This window comes from Meles meles, chromosome 1, assembly GCF_922984935.1.
Source record: "Meles meles chromosome 1, mMelMel3.1 paternal haplotype, whole genome shotgun sequence".
In the NCBI taxonomy this organism is placed as follows: domain Eukaryota; kingdom Metazoa; phylum Chordata; class Mammalia; order Carnivora; family Mustelidae; genus Meles; species Meles meles.
Window position 1 is genome coordinate 199,667,477 of NC_060066.1, and position 24,753 is coordinate 199,692,229.

The 24,753-nt window shown below is 52.7% G+C and overlaps 2 protein-coding genes across 3 annotated transcripts; both read left to right on the forward strand.

Annotated features, from left to right (window-relative positions):
- The first annotated feature begins 3,985 nt into the window (after window positions 1-3,985).
- HMGCL (3-hydroxy-3-methylglutaryl-CoA lyase) lies at window positions 3,986-19,531 on the forward strand. 2 transcript variants are annotated; one of them, XM_046007794.1, is made up of 10 exons: window positions 3,987-4,079; window positions 6,273-6,313; window positions 7,834-7,917; window positions 9,955-10,062; window positions 10,753-10,848; window positions 12,232-12,380; window positions 14,666-14,729; window positions 16,104-16,292; window positions 17,855-17,980; window positions 18,898-19,531. In XM_046007794.1, exons 4-10 carry the CDS (start codon window positions 9,994-9,996, stop codon window positions 18,997-18,999), a joined length of 795 nt encoding a protein of 264 aa, XP_045863750.1. In that variant the 5' UTR covers window positions 3,987-4,079; window positions 6,273-6,313; window positions 7,834-7,917; window positions 9,955-9,993; the 3' UTR covers window positions 19,000-19,531. The 2 variants fall into 2 exon arrangements, with proteins under 2 accessions (XP_045863743.1, XP_045863750.1); XM_046007787.1 differs by lacking the exon at window positions 6,273-6,313 and having other exon boundaries at window positions 3,986-4,079.
- A 642-nt stretch (window positions 19,532-20,173) lies between these two features.
- Window positions 20,174-24,741, forward strand: GALE (UDP-galactose-4-epimerase). The gene is made up of 11 exons (XM_045992752.1): window positions 20,174-20,354; window positions 22,002-22,127; window positions 22,271-22,386; window positions 22,470-22,583; window positions 22,874-23,050; window positions 23,342-23,455; window positions 23,550-23,616; window positions 23,718-23,803; window positions 23,904-23,981; window positions 24,096-24,210; window positions 24,378-24,741. Exons 2-11 carry the CDS (start codon window positions 22,007-22,009, stop codon window positions 24,434-24,436), a joined length of 1,047 nt encoding a protein of 348 aa, XP_045848708.1. The 5' UTR covers window positions 20,174-20,354; window positions 22,002-22,006; the 3' UTR covers window positions 24,437-24,741.
- The last annotated feature ends 12 nt before the right edge of the window (window positions 24,742-24,753 follow it).

The following is a 24,753-nucleotide window of genomic DNA, read 5'->3' on the forward strand; positions in this document are numbered from 1 at the left end:
AAGTCACCCTACTGCCTATGGAAGGAGGTGGAAAGGATTTGGCAAGCTCAGCCATATGCTGTGTACTTAGCGTCAGTTGTCCCAGCACCCCTCAGAGGAGGAGAGCCTAGAAGGGAAGGAAAAGGCTTGGTAGGACTGCTAGTGGTCAGCCCTTTGGAAGTTTCCAAAGCAAAGTAGGGGGCTCAGAAAATCAGTCTGTTTACAGTGGTATTTTGAAGAAAATGAATGTGATTCTGCCCTGCTTTTTAAAATATGATCCAATAAATAAATTTTTATGTCAAATCATTTCTACCAAAAAACATGTTGTAGTTTTCTTCTCCCAGTTTCTTAAGGACTGCTTATGAAAAGTTTTGTTTCTGTTAAAAACAAAAAACAAAACCCAAAGGACTTGTCAAGTCTCCTTAATGCCTAACAAAGAACATAATTCCTTTGGTTTTTCTGCTTCTCACTTCTAGTACCATTCTTTTAGTTGGCTACCAGTTCGGCCCCTTTGATTATTATAGATATAATCAGATTTTCTCTTTCTTTTTTATTTAATAGATATAAATATTTACCCAACATTTGAGGAATATTTGTTTTTCTCAAGCACATGGAATATTTACAAATGTAAATACCAAAGGAGCACTATCATACAGATGTGTATGTCTGCAACATAATTAAAGGACCATAAAAAAATAAAAACTTGAAGGAAAAAAATCTATATATTTGGAAATTTTAAAACACACTTCAGAATAACTCACTGATCAATGTCACCATACAAGGAATTAGGAAATACTTAGGATAATAATGAGACCACAGTGTACTGAACTTTGTGAGATGAAGTCTTTAGGGAGGATTCTGGAAAGATGGCAGTGAGTAGGCACCAGGAATCTGTCTCCTGACCTCAACAACAATTACACTGGCAGAATTTGGTGGAACTCTTGTACAAGTCCAGAGTCTACCAAGGCTCCAGTTCCAGAGGAAGATTCAGACGGTAAATTGTGGTTTGGGTCAATCCACCTACCTATCCCCTAGCCACAGCCATGTAGCCGGCAGTGATGAACATGTTCCTGGAGCAACTTGCACATAGCCTGTGGGAGTCAACATGGGCAAAAAGGATGCTGTCCAAATATCTGGGATTCGAGCTCTGATCTCTGATTGCTGCTTCCGATCACAGAGGTACAGGCAAAGGGATGGGCAGCCATTGTTGGACCTCTCCCATGGCTGCAAACCCTGCCGCTGGCTGAAGTGACTTCCAGTGGATTTGGAATGCCCCACCCCATTCAAATATTCCCCCTTTTGGGAGCCAGACATTAAAAATTAGGACATTCAAAAACAACTGCATGTATGAGGAAAATTAGAAAACAACCACACAGGCCCATGGAAAGGCTCAGAAAAGAGCCTCAGTTTACACTTCTGGCTCATCTGCAGCCCAGAGACAGCTGACAACAATCAATATGCAAAAATAAAAAACCCAGCAAGCCCTGGGGAGTGGGTAGAGAGAGGGGGTATCTGATTTCCAGAGTTACCACATTATTAGAGTCCAATGTCCAGATGTCCACAAAGAAATCACAAGGCACAAAGAGAAACAGGAAAACACGGCCCATTCAAAAGAAAAAAAGTGAATCAACAGAAACTGAAACAAGCCCCCGAAAAAGACCTTGTGGCAGATAAACTAGACCTTAAAACACTGCCTTAAAGGGGCACCTGGGTGGCTCAGTGGGTTAAAGCCTCTGCCTTCAGCTCAGGTCATGATCTCAGGGTCCTGGGATGGAGCCCCACATCGGGCTCTCTGCTCAGCAGGGAGCCTGCTTCTCTCTCTGCCTGCCTCTCTGTCTACTTGTGGTCTCTCTCTGTCAAATAAATAAATAAAAATCTAAAAAAAAAAAAAAAATTTAAGATCTCCTGACAAAGAATAGCCCTGGAACCAATAGCTTCTTTGGTGAATTCTACCAAACATTTAAAGAACTAACGTTTCCAGAAAAGTAAAGAGAAGAGAAAACTTCCTAACTTACTCCATGAGGCCAGCATTAGCCTGGCACCCAATCCAGACAAAGACACTACCAGAAGACTACAGACCAACATCCCTTATGATCATTGATGCAGAACTCTTCCACAAAATACTAGCAAACCAAAAGCAGCAAATATTCAAAGTATTACACGCCATCACCAAGTGGGATTTATTCATGGGATGCGAGGACGGTTCAGGATACAGAAATCAATCATTGTAATAAACCACATTAACAAAATGAAGGGAAAAAAACCATGATTGTCTCAACTGAAGCAGAAACACATTTGACAAAATTCAACACCTTTTTGTGATAAATATGCGCAAGAAACTAGGAATAGAGTGGCACTTAGCTGGCTCAGTCAGAAGAGCAATGCGACTCTTGATTTCAGGGTCGTAAGTTCCAGTCCCACACTGGGTGCAGAGATATTTAAAAATCTCCCTTAGGGAGGCCTGGGTAGCTCAGTTAGTTAAGCATCTGCCTTCGGCTTGGGTTATGATCCCAGGGTCCTGTCAGAGAGAGAGGGTGCGCTCCAGCAGCGAGGGGGAGGAACACAGGCAGAGGGAGAAGCAGACTCCCCGCTAGGCAGGGAGCCCAATGTAGGGCTCCATCCCAGGACCCCAAGATCATGACTTGAGCCAAAGGCAGACACTTAACTGACTGAGCCCCCCAGCTGCCCCTAATTCCTGTCTTCTTTAATTTCAGGAAGTGTTTGTAGTTTTCACTATGCAATTCTTGAAAGTCAAAAATAATAGTCATGAACATCACACACAAATATTTTGAAATAAATGTCATGCTAGTAGTTTTGGGTCGTGTTCAGTCCTCTAGCTGCAGGTTTGAGAATTCTGTGAGTACAGGTCTGTTACGACGGAGGGAATTTTGGGTGCTGCAGAAGCAAAACAGAACACTTATCAGGTCTTGTTCTCTCTGTAGCTAAAATCTGAGCCCCCTGGAGGCAGGGACAGTTACCCTCTTTGCTCCCCTAAGAATGCCAGTCAGTGTACTTAACATTTGGATATCCACCCACCCAGTAGCCACAGTGACTAATCACGAAATGAAAATTTGATCATCTCTTTGCTTAAAATCCATTAAATGAATTGCTATGTGTTCTCCAAAGTCGGTGGTATGGTCCCTGTCAATCTCTCCCATCTTAATGGGAAGTCTGTCCCTACTCCCTCGCAGCTCTGCAATCATTCTGGCCTTCTTTCCATCTTCCTAAAACAATTTTTCCCCCAAACATTTCTAATTGCAGCCTACAGTAAGCCTACATTGCAATCTGGTTGACAAATAAAACAACAAACAAGATTTGCAAAGCAATACTTAACTTTATTACTTACGCAGTACACTCCAATGCTTTTTTTTTTTTTTAAGTTGGCACCCATTAGATTAATGTTATAACCAGTTAATGAGGTACAACATGGCTGAAAAACACGCTCTAAGCATTCAATTGCTTTGCCTCAGGGTCTTGACATATGTTATGTTCTCTGGAAAGCTTTTCTTGTGTCTTCTTTACCTGGATAAATCTTACCCATTTTAAAAAGGATGAAATCAAAGGATGTTTCTCGCTCACTAGAGCGCGCGCGCGCTCTGTCTCTCCCTCCCGTCGACTGCCTGCGTTTGAATCCTGGTGATCGTGATGGAAGAGTTAACACGGCCGAAGAGCTCAGAACAGCGCATGGCAAATAGTAATGCTCCGTCTTTTATTGCGAAAGGTGGTAATTATGCAACTAATTGTGTGATTATTAATGTCTTCCCAGAGCTCCCAAACTCTAAACCACTTGATTATTTTTTGTTCATTTTCATAGTCCTCGCTTCACTTTGCCATGGCAAGTAGAAAGCACTCAGAAAAAACATAATGGATGAAAAAAAAAACCTGCCCAAAAGGAATGAAAACCTAGAAGCAGGAAACGGCCCTCGTAGGGCGTCATCTTGTTGCTCCAGAAGCACCGCCCCCAAACGCGGGGCACGCCCACCCGGCTGTCGGCGGTCACGTGGGACTCAGCTGGGGGCGGTGGGGGAAGCTGGGTCAAGATGGCGACAATGAGGAACGCGCTGCCGCGGAGACTGGTGGGCTTAGCGTCTCTCCGGGCTGTAAGTGCCCCGGCCCGCCGAGGGGTGGCCCTGCAGGCACCGTGACAGTCGGGGTCGGGGCCCTGCCTGTGGCGGCAGCTCTCTGAGAGGCGAAGCCGGACAGTTGCCCAGGCCACTGTCGGGAGGGCCTCGGAGTCTCGGATCTTTGTCCCGCCCACATCTCTTGAGGGTCATGGGGAGAGTGAGGCTCAGAGATGGGGAAAGACTTGCTCGGGTCGTGGAGACCTGGGGCGCCACCCGAGGTGTCTTGATTCCGTCTAAGTCTCTTCGCGGCGACCCTGGCACCTTCTTCCTCTGAGTTCCGAGCTCTCCAAGCTCCTCAGTAGTGACACGTACAATCTTCCAGTTCCGAGTGGAAAAAGCGAGGCCCTCCCCCTCCCTAGGCCTGCATTTCCAGCTCTTGCTGCGTTTGGGGACTTAGGACCATGTGCGACTGATTGCCTTGGAATTGTTCTTTGGGCATGTTGGATCCTGATGTTTCCCCCACAGCTGCTCAGTGACTGGAGGGAAAGTGTAGGAGACCTAGTTGAACGAGGGGTTGAAGAAATGGTTTTGGCTAACGCTGAAGCTGTGGTGTCCCCGTGGTTCTGCCACTTTCTAGGTCGCATGACTGTTGTTTGCTCTCTAAACCTCAGTTTTCTCGTTTATAACATGGGTAAACATTACCTGAGTTCTTTGGAGGTTAAGGGAAGTGGAGGTAAAGCATCTGACATTGCTTTAGCTCATAGTAAGTGATAAATGAGGTGCGTTATTTTTGCTTTAATTTAGGAGGCGTTGTTAAGTGTGTAGTGGGGAGATCACAGTATCTTGGCAAGTGGGCCCTCAGAAAACCACTTTAATATCTACTAGGCCACCCCCCCTACCAAACATCCATTGCGCCACTGGCCCTCCTTCCCCCTACCAACCATTAATGTGTAAAATAAAGATCGTACTTCCAACTTGGAAGACTTAGAAAATTACATGAGATGGTGGATATTAATATGCTTTGAAAAAATTCCTGGTGTAATGAGGTGGTGGTCACAGACTCTCCGTGGAGTTCCTAGCAGAGGCTTGGTGTCAGAAACAGGTGGTTCAAGGCCAGACGTCACTTGCTAGCTGTGTGATTTTGGAGAATCTTTTGGAGGCTGTTTCTTCCTGTATGAAGTTGAGATAATAATAGTCCCTGCCATGTAGGTACTAAATGAGGTCCAGATCCTGAAGTTAGCACTGGGCTTTAGTTGGTATTAGCTATTGGTGTAGATAGGCCATAGCTCAGGAGGCTTGGCCCTGGACTTCTGTGGTAGAGGAGATCATCTGTGAGCAGGGCTGTACGGAGGGAATGAACTGGGTGTTTAACCAAGACAAGAGAATACTGGTGGTGGGGAGGAGGGTGCGGAGGGCAGAAAGGTGGCAAAGAGGCAACGTGGCCCAGGGGTTAAGAGCCAGCGCTGTAGATCAACACTGCCAGGTTCAGATAATGACTCGTGACCCAGCTAACCATGTGATCTTGGGAAAGTTACTTAATCTCTGGGCTTCATATTTTTCACAGTAAATGAAAGGAGATTGTATATGGAGATTGTAATAGTTCCTACCAAATAAGGTTGAGAGGTTGATGAAGGTTAATGTATAAAAGGCTCTTACGAGTGCCTGGCTTAATAAGTGCTTAATAAATGTGATTGTTTTATTATTATGTGAAGAGTTGTTATGGGGAAGGATGTGGAATTTTTTTTTTTAAGATTTTATTTATTTATTTGACAGAGACACAGTGAGAGAGGGAACAGAAGCAGGGGGAGTGGAAGAGGGAGAAGCAGGCTTCCTGCCAAGCAGGGAGCTCGATGCGGGGCTTAGTCCCAGGACTCTGGGATCATGACCGGAGCTGAAGGCAGACGCTTAAGGAACCTAGCCACCCAGGTGCCCCATAGGACATGGAATTAAGTTTGTTCCGTTTTCGTAAAAGGAGCTTGGAAGCAGGTCTTGCGTGCTTTTGACAACATCCAACAGTTAACTCTCAAGCCCCTGTTACGTCCCAGGGCCTTAGAATTACAGCAATGGATAAAACAAAGTCCCTGCCTCACGCAGATTACATTCCAGTGGGATCGACTTAGGGCAGTGTATCAGCAAAGGCTGAACAACCCTGTTATAGGGACATTCAACTGGCAGGGACCTACAGCCTAGCCTGTTGACTTCATGCAATTTAATGGCTCATCATTTTAGTCTCTAGGAAGTTTTGCTGGCTGAAGGCAAGGCCAGTTCAGGTGAGTTGTTCAAGTTCCAACTGATCTGTAGCAGGGAGCGCTTCCTTAAGGGTTTCAGGAGTTTGGGATCCTTAGTAGATTACCGAGTGCACTTCTCCCCTTGTCCCACTGCAGTATGTTTATCCTGCCAGATTTACCGGATTAAATCTGGTAAAGCAAAGTTAATTTGAAGAGTTACAATATTAAGAACAGAGAAAAGAGGGAAAAGAAGCTTCATATTGCTTGGGGGTAAGGTGGAGAGGATTTGGGGCAGACTTTTTTTTTTTTTTTTAAAGATTTTATTTATTTATTTGTCAGAGAGAGAGACAGAGAAAGATCACAAGTAGGCAGAGGCAGAGGGAGAAGCAGGCTCCCCGCCGAGCAAGGAGCTGGATATGGGACTCGATCCCAGGACGCTAGGATCATGACCTGAGCCGAAGGCAGCCGCTTAACCAACTGAGCCACCCAGGCGTCCCTTGGGGCAGACTTTAAATGGAAAAGCCTTTTTTTTTACTGTCTGCAGCTGTTGGTGTCCTCTCTCCCCAGACGCACTCCTTGTCATCACCCAGCCTGTGACTGTAACAGAACAAGTCCTCCTCCTTCCCCCAAGCTCCACAAAGTCCAAGACTAACTACTGCTTCCCATACCTAGGAATTGCCCTTCCCCCGGGGTGGCTATGCCCTTCATGCATTTATTTGCTATTCCTGGACAGGGCATCTCAAGCAGGCTCCATACCCAGAGCGGAGCCTGATGCAGGGCTCAGTCTCACAACCCTGAGACCATGACCTGAGCTGAAAGCCCCGGGAATTAGAGTTTTGAAATAGAAAATGTTGAGGGTCAGGGAATCGGCAGCTTTACAAAGGGCAGTCAGAGGAGGCCCATCTGGCTGAAAGATGAGAAGGAGCCAGATGTGGAAGAGCATTCTGGGCAGAGGGAGCAGTAAGCCTTGGGGCCCTGCTGTGGGAGAAAGGCCACTGGGGCTACAGTATAGGGACCCTCAACTGGCGGGGGGCGGATTGTGAGGGAGTCAGGACAAGTAAGGAGTTCACTGGGAGATGTGGGACAGTAGAAACAAGTCATGAGTTCACTGAGATCAGCAGGAACCAAATGATAAGAACCTTCCAGCCCACGGGGAGTGGGGTAAGGGGATGAGTCAGGTTCTGGCTTAAGCAATAGAATACATGTGTGGCTTTTTACTGAGAAAGCATGAAGCCAGACGGGCTTTAGAATTTAAACAGTTCTCTTTGGGGAGGTGCAAATAGGTTTGTGGAAGAAACAACCTACATGCTCAGCTGGCAGACGGGCCTTTGGAAATGAGCCGGTACTAGGATCAGGAATCTCCTGCCCATTCCTCAGTGAACCCTTTTGTTCTTTATGTTTTTCCTTCTAAAACTGACCAAATGTGAGAGATATGTCGTGCTTACAGTGAGAGATACTGCGTCCTGTCTCAACGAAGATGGATCCGTCCTTTTAGATTTGTCTCCTTGGAGAATTGTGACAATCTTCTCCCGTCCCTTTTTGTTTCCTCTTTTAAACCAAAGGTCAGCACCTCTTCTCTGGGTACTTTCCCAAAGCGAGTGAAAATTGTGGAAGTTGGTGCCCGAGATGGACTACAGAATGAAAAGGTAAAGATGGGAATCAACCAAAAGAGGTTTTTCGAGCAGTGAGCGTTGCCTGTGGTGGGCGCAGAGGGAGGGACAGAGCTGTGCCAGATCAGATCGCCCCAGCTGACGCCAAGCAAAGTCGAGAAGTCGAGGAGGCCAGGCGGGGCAGGGTGACAGACAGTACAGCAATCTAAGACGGTGGCACATCAGGTGTGGTGTTGCCCCGTCCGTCTCAGGCCCCGTGCGGCAGGCCAGATGGGAAAGGCCGCAGGAGAGTAGACAGAAGGTGAGGGGATGCCCTTCATCTGGCAATTCCAGTTCCACATGAGGGGACTTATCCAAAGGACGTCATAAAGGCCACATGCAAAGACTTAGCCTTAGAGATGCTCCTCACAACTCGTTGTAATAAAACAGTTGGAAACCACCTCAGTGCTCAGTGTGGAGAAAGTTAGCTCAAATGTACTTTAATGACTTCATTAAATGGCTTAGGAAGCTGTACTAATATAAGAGTATGTTAAATGACTGAACAGATTATAAAATCATAGGCATTTTCTTTCTCTTGCACTTTTATGTAAAACAAAAAGCTTATACATCTGTGGGAACATCTGCCTAGAGAAGGATCTAGAACAGTGCTTTCCGGTAGCACTTTCTGTGAGGATGGAAACGTTCTAGATGTGAGCTGTCTTGGACACGTGGGTTTTGAGCACTTGAAATGTGACTACTGTAGCTGGGGAACTGAAATTTTGTTTTTGGGGGGTTTTTTGGTTTTTTTTTTGTTTTTTAAGATTTTATTTATTTATTTGACAGAGAAAGAGATCACAAGTAGGCTGAGAGGCAGACAGAGAGAGAGAGGGGGAAGCAGTGAGCAGAGAGCCTGATGCAGGGCTCGATCCCAGGACCCTGAGAACATGACCTGAGCCAAAGGCAGAGGCTTTAACCACTGAGCCACCCAGGTGCCCCTGAAATTTTGTTTTTATGTAATTTAAATTAATGTAAATTTAAATAACCACTTATGGCAAGTGTCTAATATATTGGACTGCACAGATCTAGAAAGTCACATTATCATGATGTAACTAGTTTTATCTCTGGGAGATTTTAAGGATGTTTTTATTTGTTTTGGGCATGTTTTCTGAAATAATTGTGCATTATTTTTTCAATCAGAAAAACTTTTTCTTTTTTTGGAAGGCGTAGCTTCCATAGTAATAACTTATTGATAACAATAAACTAAAAGTTCTGTGAGGGCTGAATTGTGTCTGTTCTGCCCACTGCTGTATCCCTAGCACCTAGCACCATGCCTGGAACATGAAGGGCTCTCAGAAATTACTTATGGGATGGATTAAGGTGAAGTAATGGGAGAGAAATTGATGGGGTTGGTGTGAAAGGGCCTGGTGAGAAAGACTTTGAGTTCTTGGAATTTTTTTACCTAATCCTGTAAGCACTAGGGAGCCATGGAAGGCTTTTGAGCAGGAGACTGAAACAATGGAGACTGTTTTAGAAAGACTCCTGTGTGAGATGAATTGGTAGAGTGAGACCATGCCATAACATACAGGGAGGAATGGTAGTAGATTTGGAAAGAGAGAACGGTAGAATCTAATGAGCAACTAGGCATGGTGGGGGAGGGAGAGAAAGAAACCGGAGGCCAACCATGGGAGGATAAGGTCTGGTGCCAGTTCGGAGACGGAAAAGGGGACCCAGACAGAGGGTTAGTCATCACTGCCCTTTCAGGCCACGGCACATGGCTCTCGGTTTGTTTATGATGGGGTCATAAATCAAGAAACAGTTAAGAAAAAGGCTTTATGATAGAAAACTATTGTTTACATATACACATTTAGTCCTCTCCAGGCGAGAAGCTGCCTCCACTGCAAAATGCTATCTGTAGAACTTGAAGCTGTCCCCCACCTGTTGGCCTGAATTTCACGTGGATTCGTGCTTGTCTGGAAGTCGAGATAGCGAAGTGCACACTGTAGCCAAGCTTTGGACTAACAGGCACTGTGGCTGAGACCATTTGATTCCCACTTCACTGACCTACCTTTTCTGGTGTTTGTTTCTCCATCACAGAATATCGTATCTACTTCTACAAAAATCAAGCTGATAGACATGCTTTCTGAAGCAGGACTCCCCGTTATAGAAGCCACCAGCTTTGTATCCCCCAAGTGGGTTCCCCAGGTGAGCCCCAGCCCTCAGTAATAAGCCTTTCTCAGATGAGACAGATGTGAAGTTTTGCATTTGCATTTTGCATTTGCCCTGGAAGTAAGTAGGCGTTGGGAAGCCAGACCTCTGGCTTGCTCTCGTGACTTCTGTAAGCATGGGGCAGCAGAAGACCATCACCCAGAAGGCAGGAGGCTTGGATTCCGTCTTGGCTTTGGCCCTGACTTGCTTGGGGACCTTGGTGAGGTCTTCCCCTCTCCAAGCTTAGGGTGGCCTCTCAAGCCTCTTCTGGCTCTGGAAGTCTAGAATCTCTAGCCCTGTCTAGAGATGTGGTGTCTGTGTTTGTAAAAGGGAAAGACAGATGATTCCTGGTTCACAGAAACAATCAGGTGGGAAGAGAGATCCTGTTTCAGCTGAGCCTTAAGTAACACAGAGTTTCTCAGTAAATGGCTGGTAGTGGTGTCGCCGCTTGTGAGAAGCTATCAGTATTAGCCGTAGAGAGAAATTGGGGGGCTTGCTGCACCAAGGAGCCTTGGGCCCATCAGCGGTCAAAGAAAGAGTAAAAGCACTGGAGAGAGACAGCTCTGCAAAAAGGACTCCTTCTCCAAGGGTTCTAGACAACAGAGATTGTGTGATAAAAACGTTTTTTCTACCTGAGCGCTCTGCCTGCCTTGGCAGTGACCTGGTGATGTCTCCTTTGGCTCCCAGATGGCTGACAATGCTGAAGTTTTGAAGGGCATCCAGAAATTTCCTGGCATCAACTACCCAGTCCTGACCCCGAATATCAAAGGCTTCCAGGCAGCGGTAAGAGACTCGCTTGATGGCAGGGGGCCCCTGAAATGAGATTGATGATGTTGGTCCCTGTCTTGTTGCTGGGCCTAGTCCCTGTCCTGGGCCGTCTGTCTGAAGGGCTTGCCTCCAGTAATGATGAGCACTGTCAGACAGACCCAAGGCAGTCCTGGCCCTGCCACCCCCAGCTCTCTGACCTTGACCAGCTGTTTAACCTCTCTGAGCCTCAGATTATGCCTATAAATTAGGGCTGATCATAGTACCTAATGCTGGAAGGATTTCAGAGGCTAGAATGCACCTGTATTACTCACCGAGAAGCTTGGAGAAAGTAAGTGCCCAGTAAATATTAGCTCTTGTTGTTGTTATCCATTTCCTCTTTAGAGAAGATTGTGCTCCCCATAGTGGTTGCTAGTATCTGCCATCTTTCCTGGAGTGTTGCACCAGAACGTCCCTGGGGATGCTGATTCTGAATTTAGGCAGAAAGCTGTTCTATATATATATATATATACATACATGTGTATATATATATATATATATATATATATATATATATATATATATAATTTTTTAAAAGATTTTATTATTTATTTATTTATTTGACAGAGAGAGAGATTTATCACAAGTAGCCAGAGGCAGGCAGAGAGAGACGGGGAAGCAGGCTCCCCACTGAGCAGAGAGCCCAATGCGGAGCTCGATCCCAGGACCCTGGGATCATGACCCAAGCCGAAGGCAGAAGCTTTAACCCATTGAGCCACCCAGGCGCCCCAGAAAGCTGTTCGTAAGAGTGACACCCAGGACGGTGAGGACAGCAGCAGTGCCGGGCCCTGGAGGAAGGCGGAGGGTGGTTGTGTTCTTCGATGGGACTAGAATTCACTGTGTTCATTCCTAGGGCTGCCATGAGAAAATACCAAAAGCTTAGGTGCCTTAAGACAACAGAAATGTATTCTCTCACAGCTCTGGAGGCAAAAAGTCTGAAACCCCGGGGGTACTTGGTTCCTCCAAATACCACTGGTCCCTCCGGAGGGCTGAGAGGACGTGGCTGTCCTAGCTTCTGGTGAAGACTGGCAGCCCTCACTCACCTCACTCCCGTCCCGCCTCTGTCTTCACTGGCCTCCATCGTAGAAGGATGCCAGTCCTACTGGAGTCAGAACCGCTATGACCTCATTTTAACTAGTTACTTCTGCACCTCCCCTGTTTCCAAATAAGGCCACATTCGGAGGTACTGGGGATTAGGACTTGTACAGACCTTTTTTTGGCGGTGGGGGGTGGCGCACAGTTCAACTCATGATATTTGTGTGTTATAAAATTCACTGTAAGACAAGGGTTTTTGCCACTTTGCCAACGCTGGTGTTCCTCAAAGAGAAAAAAGCTGAAAGGAATTCACCCGGCTATTGGCAGATTGCGGCTGGAGCCAAGGAGGTGACCATCTTTGGAGCTGCCTCAGAGCTGTTCACCAAGAAGAACACCAATTGCTCCATTGAGGAGAGTTTACAGCGATCTGACGAGATCCTGAGGGCGGCTCGGGCCGCCGGTATCCCCGTGCGCGGGTGAGTCAGCCCCTGTCAGTGCCGCCTGCCTTCTCCTCAGAACCATTCTGGAGAAGTGGCCAGGCTCTGACTCAAGCCACCTTCCCCCTACAAACTCCTTATCCTGAGCACAGGCTGCCTACACTCCACACCTTGACTTCTCTCCTCGAGTAGATGTGGTCAGAAGAAATCCTGGCAAGTGCTTTCTCCAAACCTGGTTTTGGGGTCTGTTCCCCAGAGGAATCCAGCAGGACAGGACACTCCCCGGAGTCTGTGGAGGTCAGATGAATCCCGGCTCCAGCACCCCCATCCACACAGGTCTGAGGAACCCTCTCGGCTTCTAGGTCTCCAGCATCACATCTTTCACACCAGGAGTGCTAGGCATCGTCCCTGTGTTATCTGACTGTGACCCCATGGTCACCCAGCAAGCAGGGCTGTACCTGCTTCCAGAGGACAGAACTGGCTCAGGAAGGCCGAAGAGTCGGCTGTGAGGTCGTACACCGTCCACACTGCAGCCAGCGTGCTCTTTCAGAAAGTGCACGTGTGATCACCTCACTCCCTGGTTAAAACCTGTCAGTGATGCCCCGACTCTGGACTTCCCACCTGGCTTCCGAGACACTGCCTTTGTCTGCAGCCTCGTCCGCTGCTGCTAACCGTCCAGCCCTGCTTCCTCAGCTCACTGCATTCCACCCTGACTGGAACTTCAGTCCTTACTTCCATGCTCCCACTCTCTTGCCTCTGGGCCTTTGCACGTGCTTTCCATAGACTCAGTGCTCTCCTATCCTACATCCTACTTGTCCAGGCTAACTCTCCTCATCCTCTGGCTTCTCCAGGAAGCTTTTTCTGGCCCTCAGCTGTTGTTAGTACCCCTCGTTGGGCTCTCAGGGCCCTCTGGATGTCCTCTGACAGAGCGTTTGGCTTCATGTTAACGTCTTCCCTGCCTCCCACTCCCGGTGGACCCTGCGCCCTGTGAGGGCAGAGCCCACGTGCGACAGTTCATGGTGGGTTCCCTCCTGCAGTGCAGGGCCAGCCCGCCAGGGTGCTGGGGAAGCAAGGGGTGGGTGGCTGGGGAGGGGGGTGGTACATGGAGAAGCAGGGGCCCGTGGGGTCTGCCTGACTGAAGCCTGTGCTCGTTATCAGCATCTCCCTTCTCCTTGCTCAGCAGTGACTGGAGAACAAGGAGGAAAAGGAAGTTGGGAAAACACTCAGATCTTTGGGCCCGAGATGATGTATCCAGCCAACATTTGTGATGCTTCTCACATGCTGAACAGTTTGCCAAACTCTAAGAGGTCTCAGTGGGGCCTTAGCTCCAACAGGGCAGGTGGGAACAGAAGCCCACCAAGATCCAAAGATCCTAACTCCTTCCCATAGCCGGCAGGGCGCCGTGATCGGCCTGCGTCCACCTGTCCAGCCACGTGCTGTGTTCTCTGTCGCTGGTTGTCTGTGCCCAGCTCTTCCGTCCTTCTGAGGCTTGAGCACATCCTCTCTACCATCCCGGCTCCACACTGCTCTGCTCTCTGCCTGGGATGCTCTCCTAGTGGCTCCTGCCACCTGCTCCCCTCCTCCGCTCCCGTGTCACGGCCTGGAGGTCTTCACCGGCCACCCTGGCTACGGCCAGCCTCCTCTCCTTGCTCCCGCCGCACTGCCATTCTTCCCTTCATGGCGCATCTCTCTGAGATCATCTCACCCGTTCGTTCTTTCGTTTGCCCTTCCATCAGCTCGCTCTCTAACTGGAAATAACCTCCATGAGCGTAGGGACCTTGTCCGTCTTTTCACTGCATGGCCCAGTGCCGGGCACATAGTGGGCAGCTCTCTCAGTATCCGTCGAATAAATGAGTGTGAATCCTCGGGCAGCTCACTGGAGCAGCCGATCCTTGGCCCTCAGGCCAGCCCAGCCCTTTTGTTCCTGCTTGGTTTCATCTGTCCTCCGTGCCCTCCTGGGAGTAGGGGCCACAGCTACCCTGTGGCACATGTTCTGCTTTATCTCAATGCCTTACGGCTCGGATGGCTGCTCACTGTCCTCTCCGGCTTGCTTCTCTACTCAGGCCTGTGCAGCCCCAGCTTCCCCAGCAAGCAGCTGAGGCGGCCCATCCCTTCCCTGCCCTGGCTCTCCGCGGCCCCCTCCTGGCCCTGTGTGCGCTCCTTGTGTGTTCTGCCCTGCCTCCCCCCACTAAGGGATCTGCCTTTCCCCCAGGCATTTGAACTTGCCGGGCTTCAGAGATGACTGTCAGACAGCTACCCGGGTCAGCCCTGCGGGCCTGGGAGCTCAGGGGCCCTGACACCATCCCTCCCCTGTCCTCCCGCAGGTATGTTTCCTGTGTGCTTGGATGCCCCTATGAAGGGAAGATCTCCCCGGCCAAAGTAGCTGAGGTGTGTGTATATCGGGCCAGGGGTTTTCCAAGGGCTGTCTGCCTTGCCTGCTTGTGAGGTTCCCCTCACCACCCTTTCCCGGTGGGTCACTGATGTCATTCGTTCCCGCAGCTCCTTCATCGCACCCCTCTGGGAGCACCGCCCAGCACTTGCTCCTGGAGGCCCACCTCCTAGCACGCTTGAAGCCCTACCCTCTGCCCCAGCCCGGAACGCCTCTGACTCAGTTTGCGGTCTGGTCAGTGGACAGGATAGTTGAGGTGGTCCGTGGAGGGGCTCCCTGCCCAGGCTCCCAGAAGTTCCTTGCCCTCGCTGTCCTCCGAGCAGGAACCAAGTCAGCACTGAGGAGAGCGCAGTGTGGGAATCGGCTCTGAGCAACCCAAGGGCATATGCCCCTTAGTTGTCAAAGTCACCGTGCAAATTTGGTGTTATTGTTAGTCCGTTTCTCAAGCGAGGAAACAGACCCCCTCCCCCCGCCCTTCCTGCATAGCAAGGAGAGAGCGGTGCTCACAAGGAGTGGGTGCTCCCTGAGAGTGGCCCCTGTGCCCTGTCCCAGCCTCCTGTTCCGCCTGCCCTCCCTGCCGTCCCGCAAAGCCTCGCCACTGCTTCTTGGAAGGAGAGATGGAAGCTCCAAAAGGATCAGCCCTTTGCGGGCACTCCCCAAGCCAGGAAGCAGCCAAACTGGGATGGGGCCCCAGCGTGTGTCGCTCCCGAGTCGGCCCCTTCCCTGTGGCTTCTGCCTCCACCCGCTGTCCTCAGTCTGCTGCCCGGGCAGTGGGGTGCTTGCCAGTCCATGTGCCTGGCAGGCCTGTGCTGAGTGTCCTCTGCATCCCTGCCCTGTCACACCGTCCACCTGTGGCAGCGCTGTGTGGGGCAACATCTCCTCAAGAGGGGCACACGTTGCACTGGTTTCTGAGTGATTTCAGGGATTTGCAGATGACCTTCTGAAAGTTTAAAGAGTTAGGTACTTCTGTTGAAAATAGCTGCTCAGACCCACGAGGTCGCAGATCTTACTGAAGACAGTTCTGTGAGAGGAGTGCACTTTCCCGATTCTGGTTGTTGGCTTGACGCAGGGTGTGGAGGTGACATGTGAAGTCAGAGGCCACGGGGGTCGGGGAGGGTGGGAGGAAAGCTCGGGCTTGCAGGCCAGGCTTGCTCTAGGGGCCAGCTCTGTTCCTTCCATCTCTGCTTCCTAGTGAGTAGAGTGGGGGTTTTCGTCCCCATTCAGAGTTGTAAGGAGCCTACGATCAGACAGGAATTTAGCGTTTCAGACAGGGAGATGTCCTGCACAGGCCCAGGACCCCTGCTTCTGAGGTCTTGGACTCCTGGCTTGAGGAATCTGATGTCCTCCAAGTGCTTGCTTGCTTGCTCCCCCAGGTCACCAAGAAGATGTACTCGATGGGCTGCTATGAGATCTCCCTGGGGGACACCATCGGTGTGGGCACTCCTGGGGTCATGAAGGACATGCTGTCTGCGGTCATGCACGAGGTGCCTGTGGCTGCCCTAGCTGTCCACTGCCATGACACCTACGGCCAGGCCCTGGCCAACACCTTGATGGCCCTGCAGGTAAGGTGGGTCCGAGGAGAAAGGCGCGTGTCCATCCTCCGGGAGGACATAGTGGCAGTCCAGCTAGGGTTCTTTCAGTGAGCGCTCACGGATACCTGTGTGCCGGGCCCTGGGCAGCCACAGAGGACACAGACACGTGACCCCGGCCTGTATAAGTGTGTGAGGGGGACAGTCAAGGGAGTTTCGTGGTAGTCCTCATGCGTTAGGACAGGTCACTTGCAGGGAGGAAGCACGTGACTAAGGAAGGCCTCCGTCCCAGCTGGGGTGGTCACAGTGGATTTGCCACGAGAGACCCGAATGAGGCCTGGAGGATGTGAGGAAGTGAAGCAGTTGGAAAAGGGGAAACAGGAAGCTGACTGGGCAGCCTGGGCTGAAAGGCTGAGGTGGGGTTTGGGGAGGACACACCCCCAGGCCCAGCGAGTGCTGTGACTGCACATGGGCTTAGGGAGCGGGCAGGGGAGGCAGAGAGGCAGCCAGAGGTCACTCCAGGGGTGCTGCTCCCCAAAGACTGAACTGAGGCTTCAGATTGGGTTTCCCTCGAGTTTTGCTCCTTGTGGGCTAGGAAGGAGGATTCTGTGAACTGGCCACCCCTTAGAAGGAAAGTTCTGTGTCTGACCACAGGCTGTGTCTGTCTTGTATCTGACCTTCCTGTCACATTGGTTGAAGTCTGGCCTGTTGCCTTGAGGTTTGCTAAAGCAATCCTGGGTCGTCTTTGTTCTTAAGGTTTTTTTTCCCCCCCTTTTTTGGTTGTTTGTTGTTTTTTTTTAATATTAAGTTATTTCCTAGAGGCTCAGGTCTCTAAGCCACATGATTCTGTAACTTTGTTTTCTCCATTGTAGCTGTCCAGGTTAAGGTCTGTGAGAGGTTTGAGGGGAGAGGAGGAAGGGAAACGTCATTAGGAAAGTGGGCGGCGCTGGCCAGGGAAGTGGGATAGGCCGCCTGGGGTTAGAGGCCCAACTTGAAGTGAGAGCAGCCTTACTTAGGTGGGGGTGGTGGGGAGTAAATGAATCACAGGCAACAACAGAGGCCTGAAATCTGAACCGTGGGTAGTGCTTCCTTTAGGTTTGTGATCAGGAAGGGCCTGGGGAGACCTTTCAGGGTGAGGAGTTGAGCATGAAAGGAACCAGGGAAGATAACCCTGACAGAAGAAACTGTGTCCACAAAGAAGACTCACATTATTCCAGGAACTAAAAAGAACCATTGAGGGGCACCTGGGTGACTCAGTCGTTAAGTATCTGCCTTCGGCTCAGGTCATGATCCCAGGGTCCTTAGGACAGAGCCCCATGTCAGGCTCCCTGTTCAGCAAGAAGCCTGTTTCTCCCTCTCCCACTCTCCCTGCCTGTGTTCCTTCTCTCGCTGTGTCTCTCTCTGTCAAAGAAATATAATCTTAAAATTAATTAATTTGAAAAAACCAACATTGACAGACTCCTTAACCAAAGGAAGGAGTAACTCTCAGTGGAATTTCAGGCAGTGATTGATTGGGAGGTTTGCAAGGACCTCCTGGCTTTGTAGACTCTTGTCCCCACAATGACACCCATGTTTCACCATCCTTGTGATTCCAGATGGGAGTGAGTGTCGTGGACTCTTCTGTGGCAGGACTCGGAGGCTGTCCCTATGCACAGGGGGCATCCGGAAACTTGGCCACTGAGGACCTCGTCTACATGCTGTCTGGCTTGGGCATTCACACGGTAAGCGCACCTGCCCCCTGGTGGCAACAGCCCTGAAATGACTAGAACTCTCCTTGAAGCCGGAGGACAGAAGCGGATTGTTTTGTTGACTGGTTTTTTTGGTGATAGCGAGGAGAGTTAAGAGGTAGCAGAGGCGGCACCAAGGTGTAGGGAAAGGGCCACATCCGTGACCTGAATCAGTTCCCTCTGGACCTCTGTTTCATTCCATGTAAAATGAGGGCCGGAGAAGGAGACAGCCCTCCCCAGGGCTCTGTCAGGGTCAGTGAGGACCCTCCGTGGTGGGTTGGAAGCAGTATCGCGTCTGAGCTTTGGGACCAGATGGAACTTGGTTTAAAACCTAGTCCTGCCACTCACGAGCTGTGTGACTGACAAATGACTTCACCTCCCCGGACCTAAGAAGCGGGAATGCCGGCGGCATCTCTCTCACGGGGCTGCGATGACTAGGTAGCAAAGTGCAGAGTGCCCAGCCCAGAGCTGAGCGCACGGTACACACCAGTACATGTGAGCTCCTGGCACGAACAGGTTTTCGGGATGGTCCTTTTGGTTGGGGCTTCCCTCCTGGCTCGCTCTGCCTGGCAGTCTTCATCACTTCAGTCCGCACTTGCTGACTGCTGCAGGCCGGGCCCTGCGCTGGGTGCTGGAGACGGGGACGGAACAAGACTGGCGAGATCCCTGCCCTGGTGGCAGCAGTAGAAACCATTCCACAGACGGAAGCATCTTACATCGGGGAACCTGGGGGGTCACCCCAGATGGCAGAAGGCTGCAGCCTTGCAGGCAGGGGCTGTCCCAGCACAAGAAGAACAAGAACCCATCTGTCTTCACCATTACTCTCTCAGGACTGGGTTTGGGTCCAGTCCAAGGTCTCCCTGGATATTGCCGGCATGGCATAACCTAGAGCATCCTCTTGTTTCTCGAAGGGTGTGAACCTCCAGAAGCTCCTGGAAGCTGGGACCTTTATCTGCCAAGCCCTGAACAGAAAAACCAGCTCCAAAGTGGCTCAGGCTACCTGTAAGCTGTAAGCCCCTTTGGGGGACTCATTGGGAATAGGGGCACTCGTGAATGATTCAGGAAAGGGCATGTGGAAATGGGAATGAAATCGACTGGAGCGGGCACCTCCCTAGCATGTCCACACACAGGTCTCCTGCAAAAGGGAGGTAAGGGACAGGAACTGCTTGGCCTCTGGCCCTCCCTGCTAGACTCTAGTCTGAGTGAGAAGCCTGGAGGGCTGTGGGTCTCCCTTCCCCATGAACCCACCCGCCCAGGAGTTGAATGCCCAGTTCCCTGGTGCTCAGGCCCCATCTCTGGGTGAGGTCCGTCAGCAAGCTACACAGCCTGGCCCTGCTGTGGCTCTGGGGCCATCGCTGACTCCGTAGGGCAGAGGGGCCTGGAGGAGTTTTTCCCCAAGGTGGCAGAGGACATTTGCAGAAGGGGTGAAGGTTGAGCTGCGCTGGTGACCACCTGCCAACGCCAGCGTCTTTGGAAAATGCCCTCTCTGAACATGATTTCTGAACACAGCTTGTGTAATTAAAGGTCTAATGACATAAAAGCGTGTGCCAGTCTGTGTTGTGCAGCTGTGTGTGCAGGAACGGGGGAGACCGGTGGGGAACAAAACCTCTCCACAGCAGGGCATTCTGAAAGGAACGTGTACACCTGGAACTAGTCCGCACGTCTCTGGATCTTCTCTGATTCCGGAATTCCTAATGACTGCAAACCCATGGCTTTGGGCCCGCTCCGGCCTGGCCAGAACACCCTGGAGAGGTGGTTGCCTCGGGCCCTGGCTCTGTGGACAGGGAGGTGCGGGTATGGGCGCTGCCGTCTGTCCCTGCTGGACTCCGGGCCGGGCTCGCAGGCTCCGGGCTCATCAGGATGCCATCACTTGGCCCCACCTTTCCTTTAAACCAAAGCACCGCCTCATTTTCTAGCCGACTCTGGGAGGCGGGGTGCGGACACACCGACCATCCCCGGCGGTTCGCGTGGGGGCTGAGCGCAGTCGGCAGCGCGATCTCTACCTTGGCCGCAGAGCTTCCCCGGCCCCGCGAGGAGGAGGCCAGGGGAAGGTGCACGACCTCCCAGAACCAGCTTCCTTCGGTCAGCGCCGCCCCTGACGGCCTCTGGGGCCCGCGGTCGCTGATTTCCGGCGGAGCAGGGCTCGTCTGCCCCGCCCCTCGCCCCTGTACTGAGCCGCGCAGGCGCCTTAACGCCACAGCGCCCTTGGTCCTCCCGGCGCCCGATAGCAAGCTCCCAGGTGACACGTTTCCTTGGGGGCGTGAAGGGGGCGGGGCCAGGGGGCAGTCGGCTCTTAAAGGGACCCAGACGCGGGGCGCAGGAGGCGGCGCCGCTGGAGGCAGCGCGGGGCGCGCGCGATCTGGAGCAGGTTCGCGAGGCGAATGGGTGGGAGGCCTGGCGGGCTCGCGAAGGACTGGGTGCACCGCGGAGAGCGAGGGAGGGTTTCAGGGATCCACGCCGCGTCCTGGGTAGAGTCCCACTAGGGCAGGCTCCTGCAGCTTTCAGTTCCCGCTGCCTTGGCTAGGGCGGCCCGGGTTCATTCATTCCCGACCCGGGGACTCCGAGTTCGGCCCCCTCGGAGCCACGGCCCAAATCCCAGCCCGAAGCTCACCGCCTCCTCCCCTCCATTTTGCGGACTGGGAAAGCCGAGGTGGCGGTAGCCGTCCGAGGTCACCCCGTTGGTCCGGGGCGAGGCTGGCCTCACCAGTCTTTCCGCCTCCTGGGACCCCATCCGTGACCACTTCTAGGGCTTCCGCACGGGGCTGGGGGTAGGGGCGGCCTCTGCGTCCGGAACAAAGTCCCTCTGAAAGCAGTGGTGAGGGGGAAGGGTGAACGGATTGGCGCGAGATTAGCGAGCTGTGAGCCTGGAGATCCGGATTCTAGCCGGACTATCACATCTGTGTGTCCTCGGGCAAATTACTTAACCTTTCTGACCTTAGTGTCCTTCTTGGTGAAGTGCCAGCCATAACACCTGGCCCATCAAGATGTTGAGAGAATCCGGGAAAATAATACAGAAGTGACGGGTACAGAGTCTGGCACGCAGCAGCAGCTCAGTTAAGTGGGTGGGAGTGGATAAGCTCAGAGGGGGTATTGAGGCAGCCAGGAGGAAGGCGGCTGCCGGCCAGGCCACACCGAATGAAAGACCTGAATGTCTGGAACCTCCTCCCCCCACACCCTCCCACCCGCCCGCAGAGTTTGTTCAGGGCGGAGGTGCACACCTGGCAGTGGAATCGGAACCAGGGCCACGTCTACACTGCCTGTCTCTGTGCGGCCCAAAGTTGGGTGGGATCCTTAGCTCCTAGTGGGCAGTGACCCAGCTGGCCCTGGCATGCATTGGTAGAGGCTGAGCCAGCCTGATTGACCTGGGGTGGAGCCCATTCCAGGACCTTGGTGCTGCAGCCCCAGAGTTGGGCTTTGCCTGCCTGGCAAAGCACCCACCCTGGGGCCATTTGGTATATTTCCTGCTTCCTCCCAGCTGACTGTTGAGGGAGAGGGAGTCCTGGACTCTGCCTAGAGCAGGAGGTATTAATCACTGGCCAGTTTGCACCTAGTGATGGCAGAAGGACTGGAAGGTCTGAATCGGAGCAGGCAGAACCTCTTGCTGGGCTCTTGGGAGGCCCTGTGCTGCTGCGATGTTTACTTCTGGCCAGGACTGCCTAGTCCCCGGACACTTTGGAGGCTTTGGGTTTCATCTCAGTCCCAGGAAAATTGGGAGTAGAAATTGTGGTGCCCACACATCAGTCTCCCCACCTGTGCGGCGTGCCAGGCCTTTCAAGGCACCTACCACATCACGTTTGTACAATTACAAGCTCCAGCCTTTAGAGCTAGAAAGTGAGGTCAGGAGAGAATAAGTGATCTCCAAGGCCTACAGCCAGAGATGGCCTCCAGACATGGAGCGGGGCCGATTCCAGAGCCACGCTGTTCACCAGGACACACTACCACTGCCCTCCGCTGTGAGCCAGAGGCCCCGAGCGGGCAGTCTCGGCCCCCTCTGACACTGTGTGTTCTGGGCCAGGTACAATGGCAGAGAAGGTGCTGGTGACGGGCGGGGCTGGCTACATTGGCAGTCACACCGTGCTGGAGCTGCTTGAAGCCGGCTATTTGCCCGTGGTCATCGACAACTTCCACAACGCCATCCGTGGTGAGCACGGGGGTGGGGGCTCAGGCTTCAGGCGGGGATGGAAGGAAAACTGGGTTCCACACTTCCTATGGGTGTGGGTCTCCCTCATCACTGGGGAGCCCAGGACCCACGTCCTCCTTTGATGGCCTCCTGTGCTCAACCAGGAAGGGGCTCCATGCCTGAGAGCCTGCAGCGGGTTCAAGAGCTTACAGGCCGCTCTGTGGAGTTTGAGGAGATGGACATCTTGGACCAGGCAGCCCTACAGTGTCTCTTTAAGAAGGTAGGTGCTTGGCAGGCAGGGAGAGGGCACTGCCAAGGGCCAGGCCTATACAGCAACCTCTGACCCTGGCTTCACCCCTGCAGCACAGCTTTACGGCAGTCATCCACTTCGCGGGCCTCAAGGCAGTGGGAGAGTCCGTGCAGAAGCCTCTCGATTATTACAAAGTTAACCTGACCGGAAGCATCCAGCTGCTGGAGGTGAGACAAGCGGCAAGGTCACACACCGAGAGGCCCGGGCTCCCACCCGGGCCCCCACCCGGGCCGGCAGGACCAGACACTGGATGAGGGCCTAGAGGGGGCAGTCAGGCGGGGCCCAAGCTGTACCATTCTAGACACAGGTCTCTCCACCTCTCCCTACCTTTCCGCCCCAGCCTCACCGTCTGTAAACAGGAATGCCCCAACCTCAGCCCCTCTCCCCTGTGGAGGAGGAACAGGGGTGGAAATAATGTGCCAGGCAAAGGCCACTGACACCTCCCCTCCGTGGCCAGATCATGAGGGCCCACGGGGTGAAGAACCTGGTGTTCAGCAGCTCGGCCACTGTGTATGGGAACCCACAGTACCTGCCCCTGGATGAGGCCCACCCCACGGGTGGCTGTACCAACCCCTACGGCAAGTCTAAGTTCTTCATCGAGGAAATGATCCGGGACCTGTGCCGGGCAGACAAGGTGAGGGCCCTCCTTGACCCGGCCCTGGTTCCACTTCAAGGGCTCAAGGCTTCCTGTGAACCTGAGGGTGGGATCCTGAGCACCACCCACCCCGGAGGAAGGATGACTCTGGAAGCTGCAGTGACTCGCCCCATGTCCTGGCCCTGGGTGGGTGGACCCAGCTACTTTCCAGGGATAGAGATCAGGCATGGCTGGGGAGCTGGGGGTGCAGGTAAAGAGCTCAGGATTGCGCCTGCGTGGGGCCTGCACCCTCACCCCACCCCCACACGTCCCCTGACCTGCGTCCCACAGACCTGGAACGCGGTGCTGCTGCGGTACTTCAACCCCATAGGTGCCCATGCCTCGGGCTGCATTGGCGAGGATCCCCAGGGCATCCCCAACAACCTCATGCCCTATGTCTCCCAGGTAAGGGGAAAGGGCGGGGGCGGGGCAGGGCTAGGATTGAAGGGTGCAGCTGGTGCCAAGGGCCTGGGAAGAGCTGACTTGATCTCCGCTCCAGGTGGCGATCGGGCGCCGGGAGGTACTGAATGTCTTCGGCAGCGACTATGACACAGAGGATGGCACAGGTGAGCCGAGGACCAGGAGGACCCAGGAGTGGGAGCCGGGGGAGAGTGAGGGCTGACAGACACGGTACTGAACGTCTCCCATACCCAACACCTCTCTGCAGGTGTCCGGGATTATATCCATGTTGTGGATCTGGCCAAGGGCCACATCGCGGCCTTAAGGAAGCTGAAGGAGCAGTGTGGCTGTCGGGTAGGGAGAGAAGGGAGAAGCGAGTCTGGAGAGGGAGACGGGGTCCAGAGAGGGCAGTTAGTCCAACCCGCTCCACCAACCGTCCTCCTCTCCTGGGCAGATCTACAACCTGGGCACAGGCACGGGCTATTCAGTGCTACAGATGGTCCAGGCCATGGAGAAGGCTTCTGGCCAGAAGGTAGGCTGGCTGTACTCCAGCCCCATGTCGGCCCCCCCTGCCCTGGCTTCCACAGTGACCCCGGCCCTTCCCAGGGCCAGCTCAGCTAAGCTATAGCTGCTTCCTCTCTCCCAGATCCCATACAAGGTGGTGGCACGGCGGGAAGGCGATGTGGCTGCCTGTTACGCCAACCCCAGCCTGGCCCTCAAGGAGCTGGGCTGGACAGCAGTCTTGGGGCTGGACAGGATGTGTGAGTTTTTGCCTTGATGCCTGACTCTGGGTGCTGGCTTGACCCCTGGGAGGGAGACAGGGGCAGGGCAGGGGCTGCCTGGGTCTGAGCAGGCCCACCCTGGGCTGCCCAAGATGGTGGGGTCCTGCATTCCAGTATGGACCCTCACTCCACCTCCCCCATCACAGGTGAAGATCTGTGGCGCTGGCAGAAGCAGAATCCTTCAGGCTTCGGTGCGCAGGCCTGAGACCCTCCCCTACCATGCACCGGGAAAGGAAAGGACAACTGCCTGCTCTCCAGCCTCTGGTGGGAACCCAGGGCCTCAGCCTCCCCTACCTCAAACCCCAGCTGGGCCTTCTCAGCCTACCAGGCATGAGGCCAAGGGTTCCACTGATCAGGAGCTGGGGGGACCCGTAACTCTTCTCTACAGCAGGGTCCAGGAACCCATCGGGACCACGAGACGTGAATGGGGGAGCAAGGGGCCCGAGACAGGCACTAATTTATACTGCTCTGAAAGAACTTTCCGAAGTATTTAAAATAAAAGTTTTCTAACACTGAGATTCT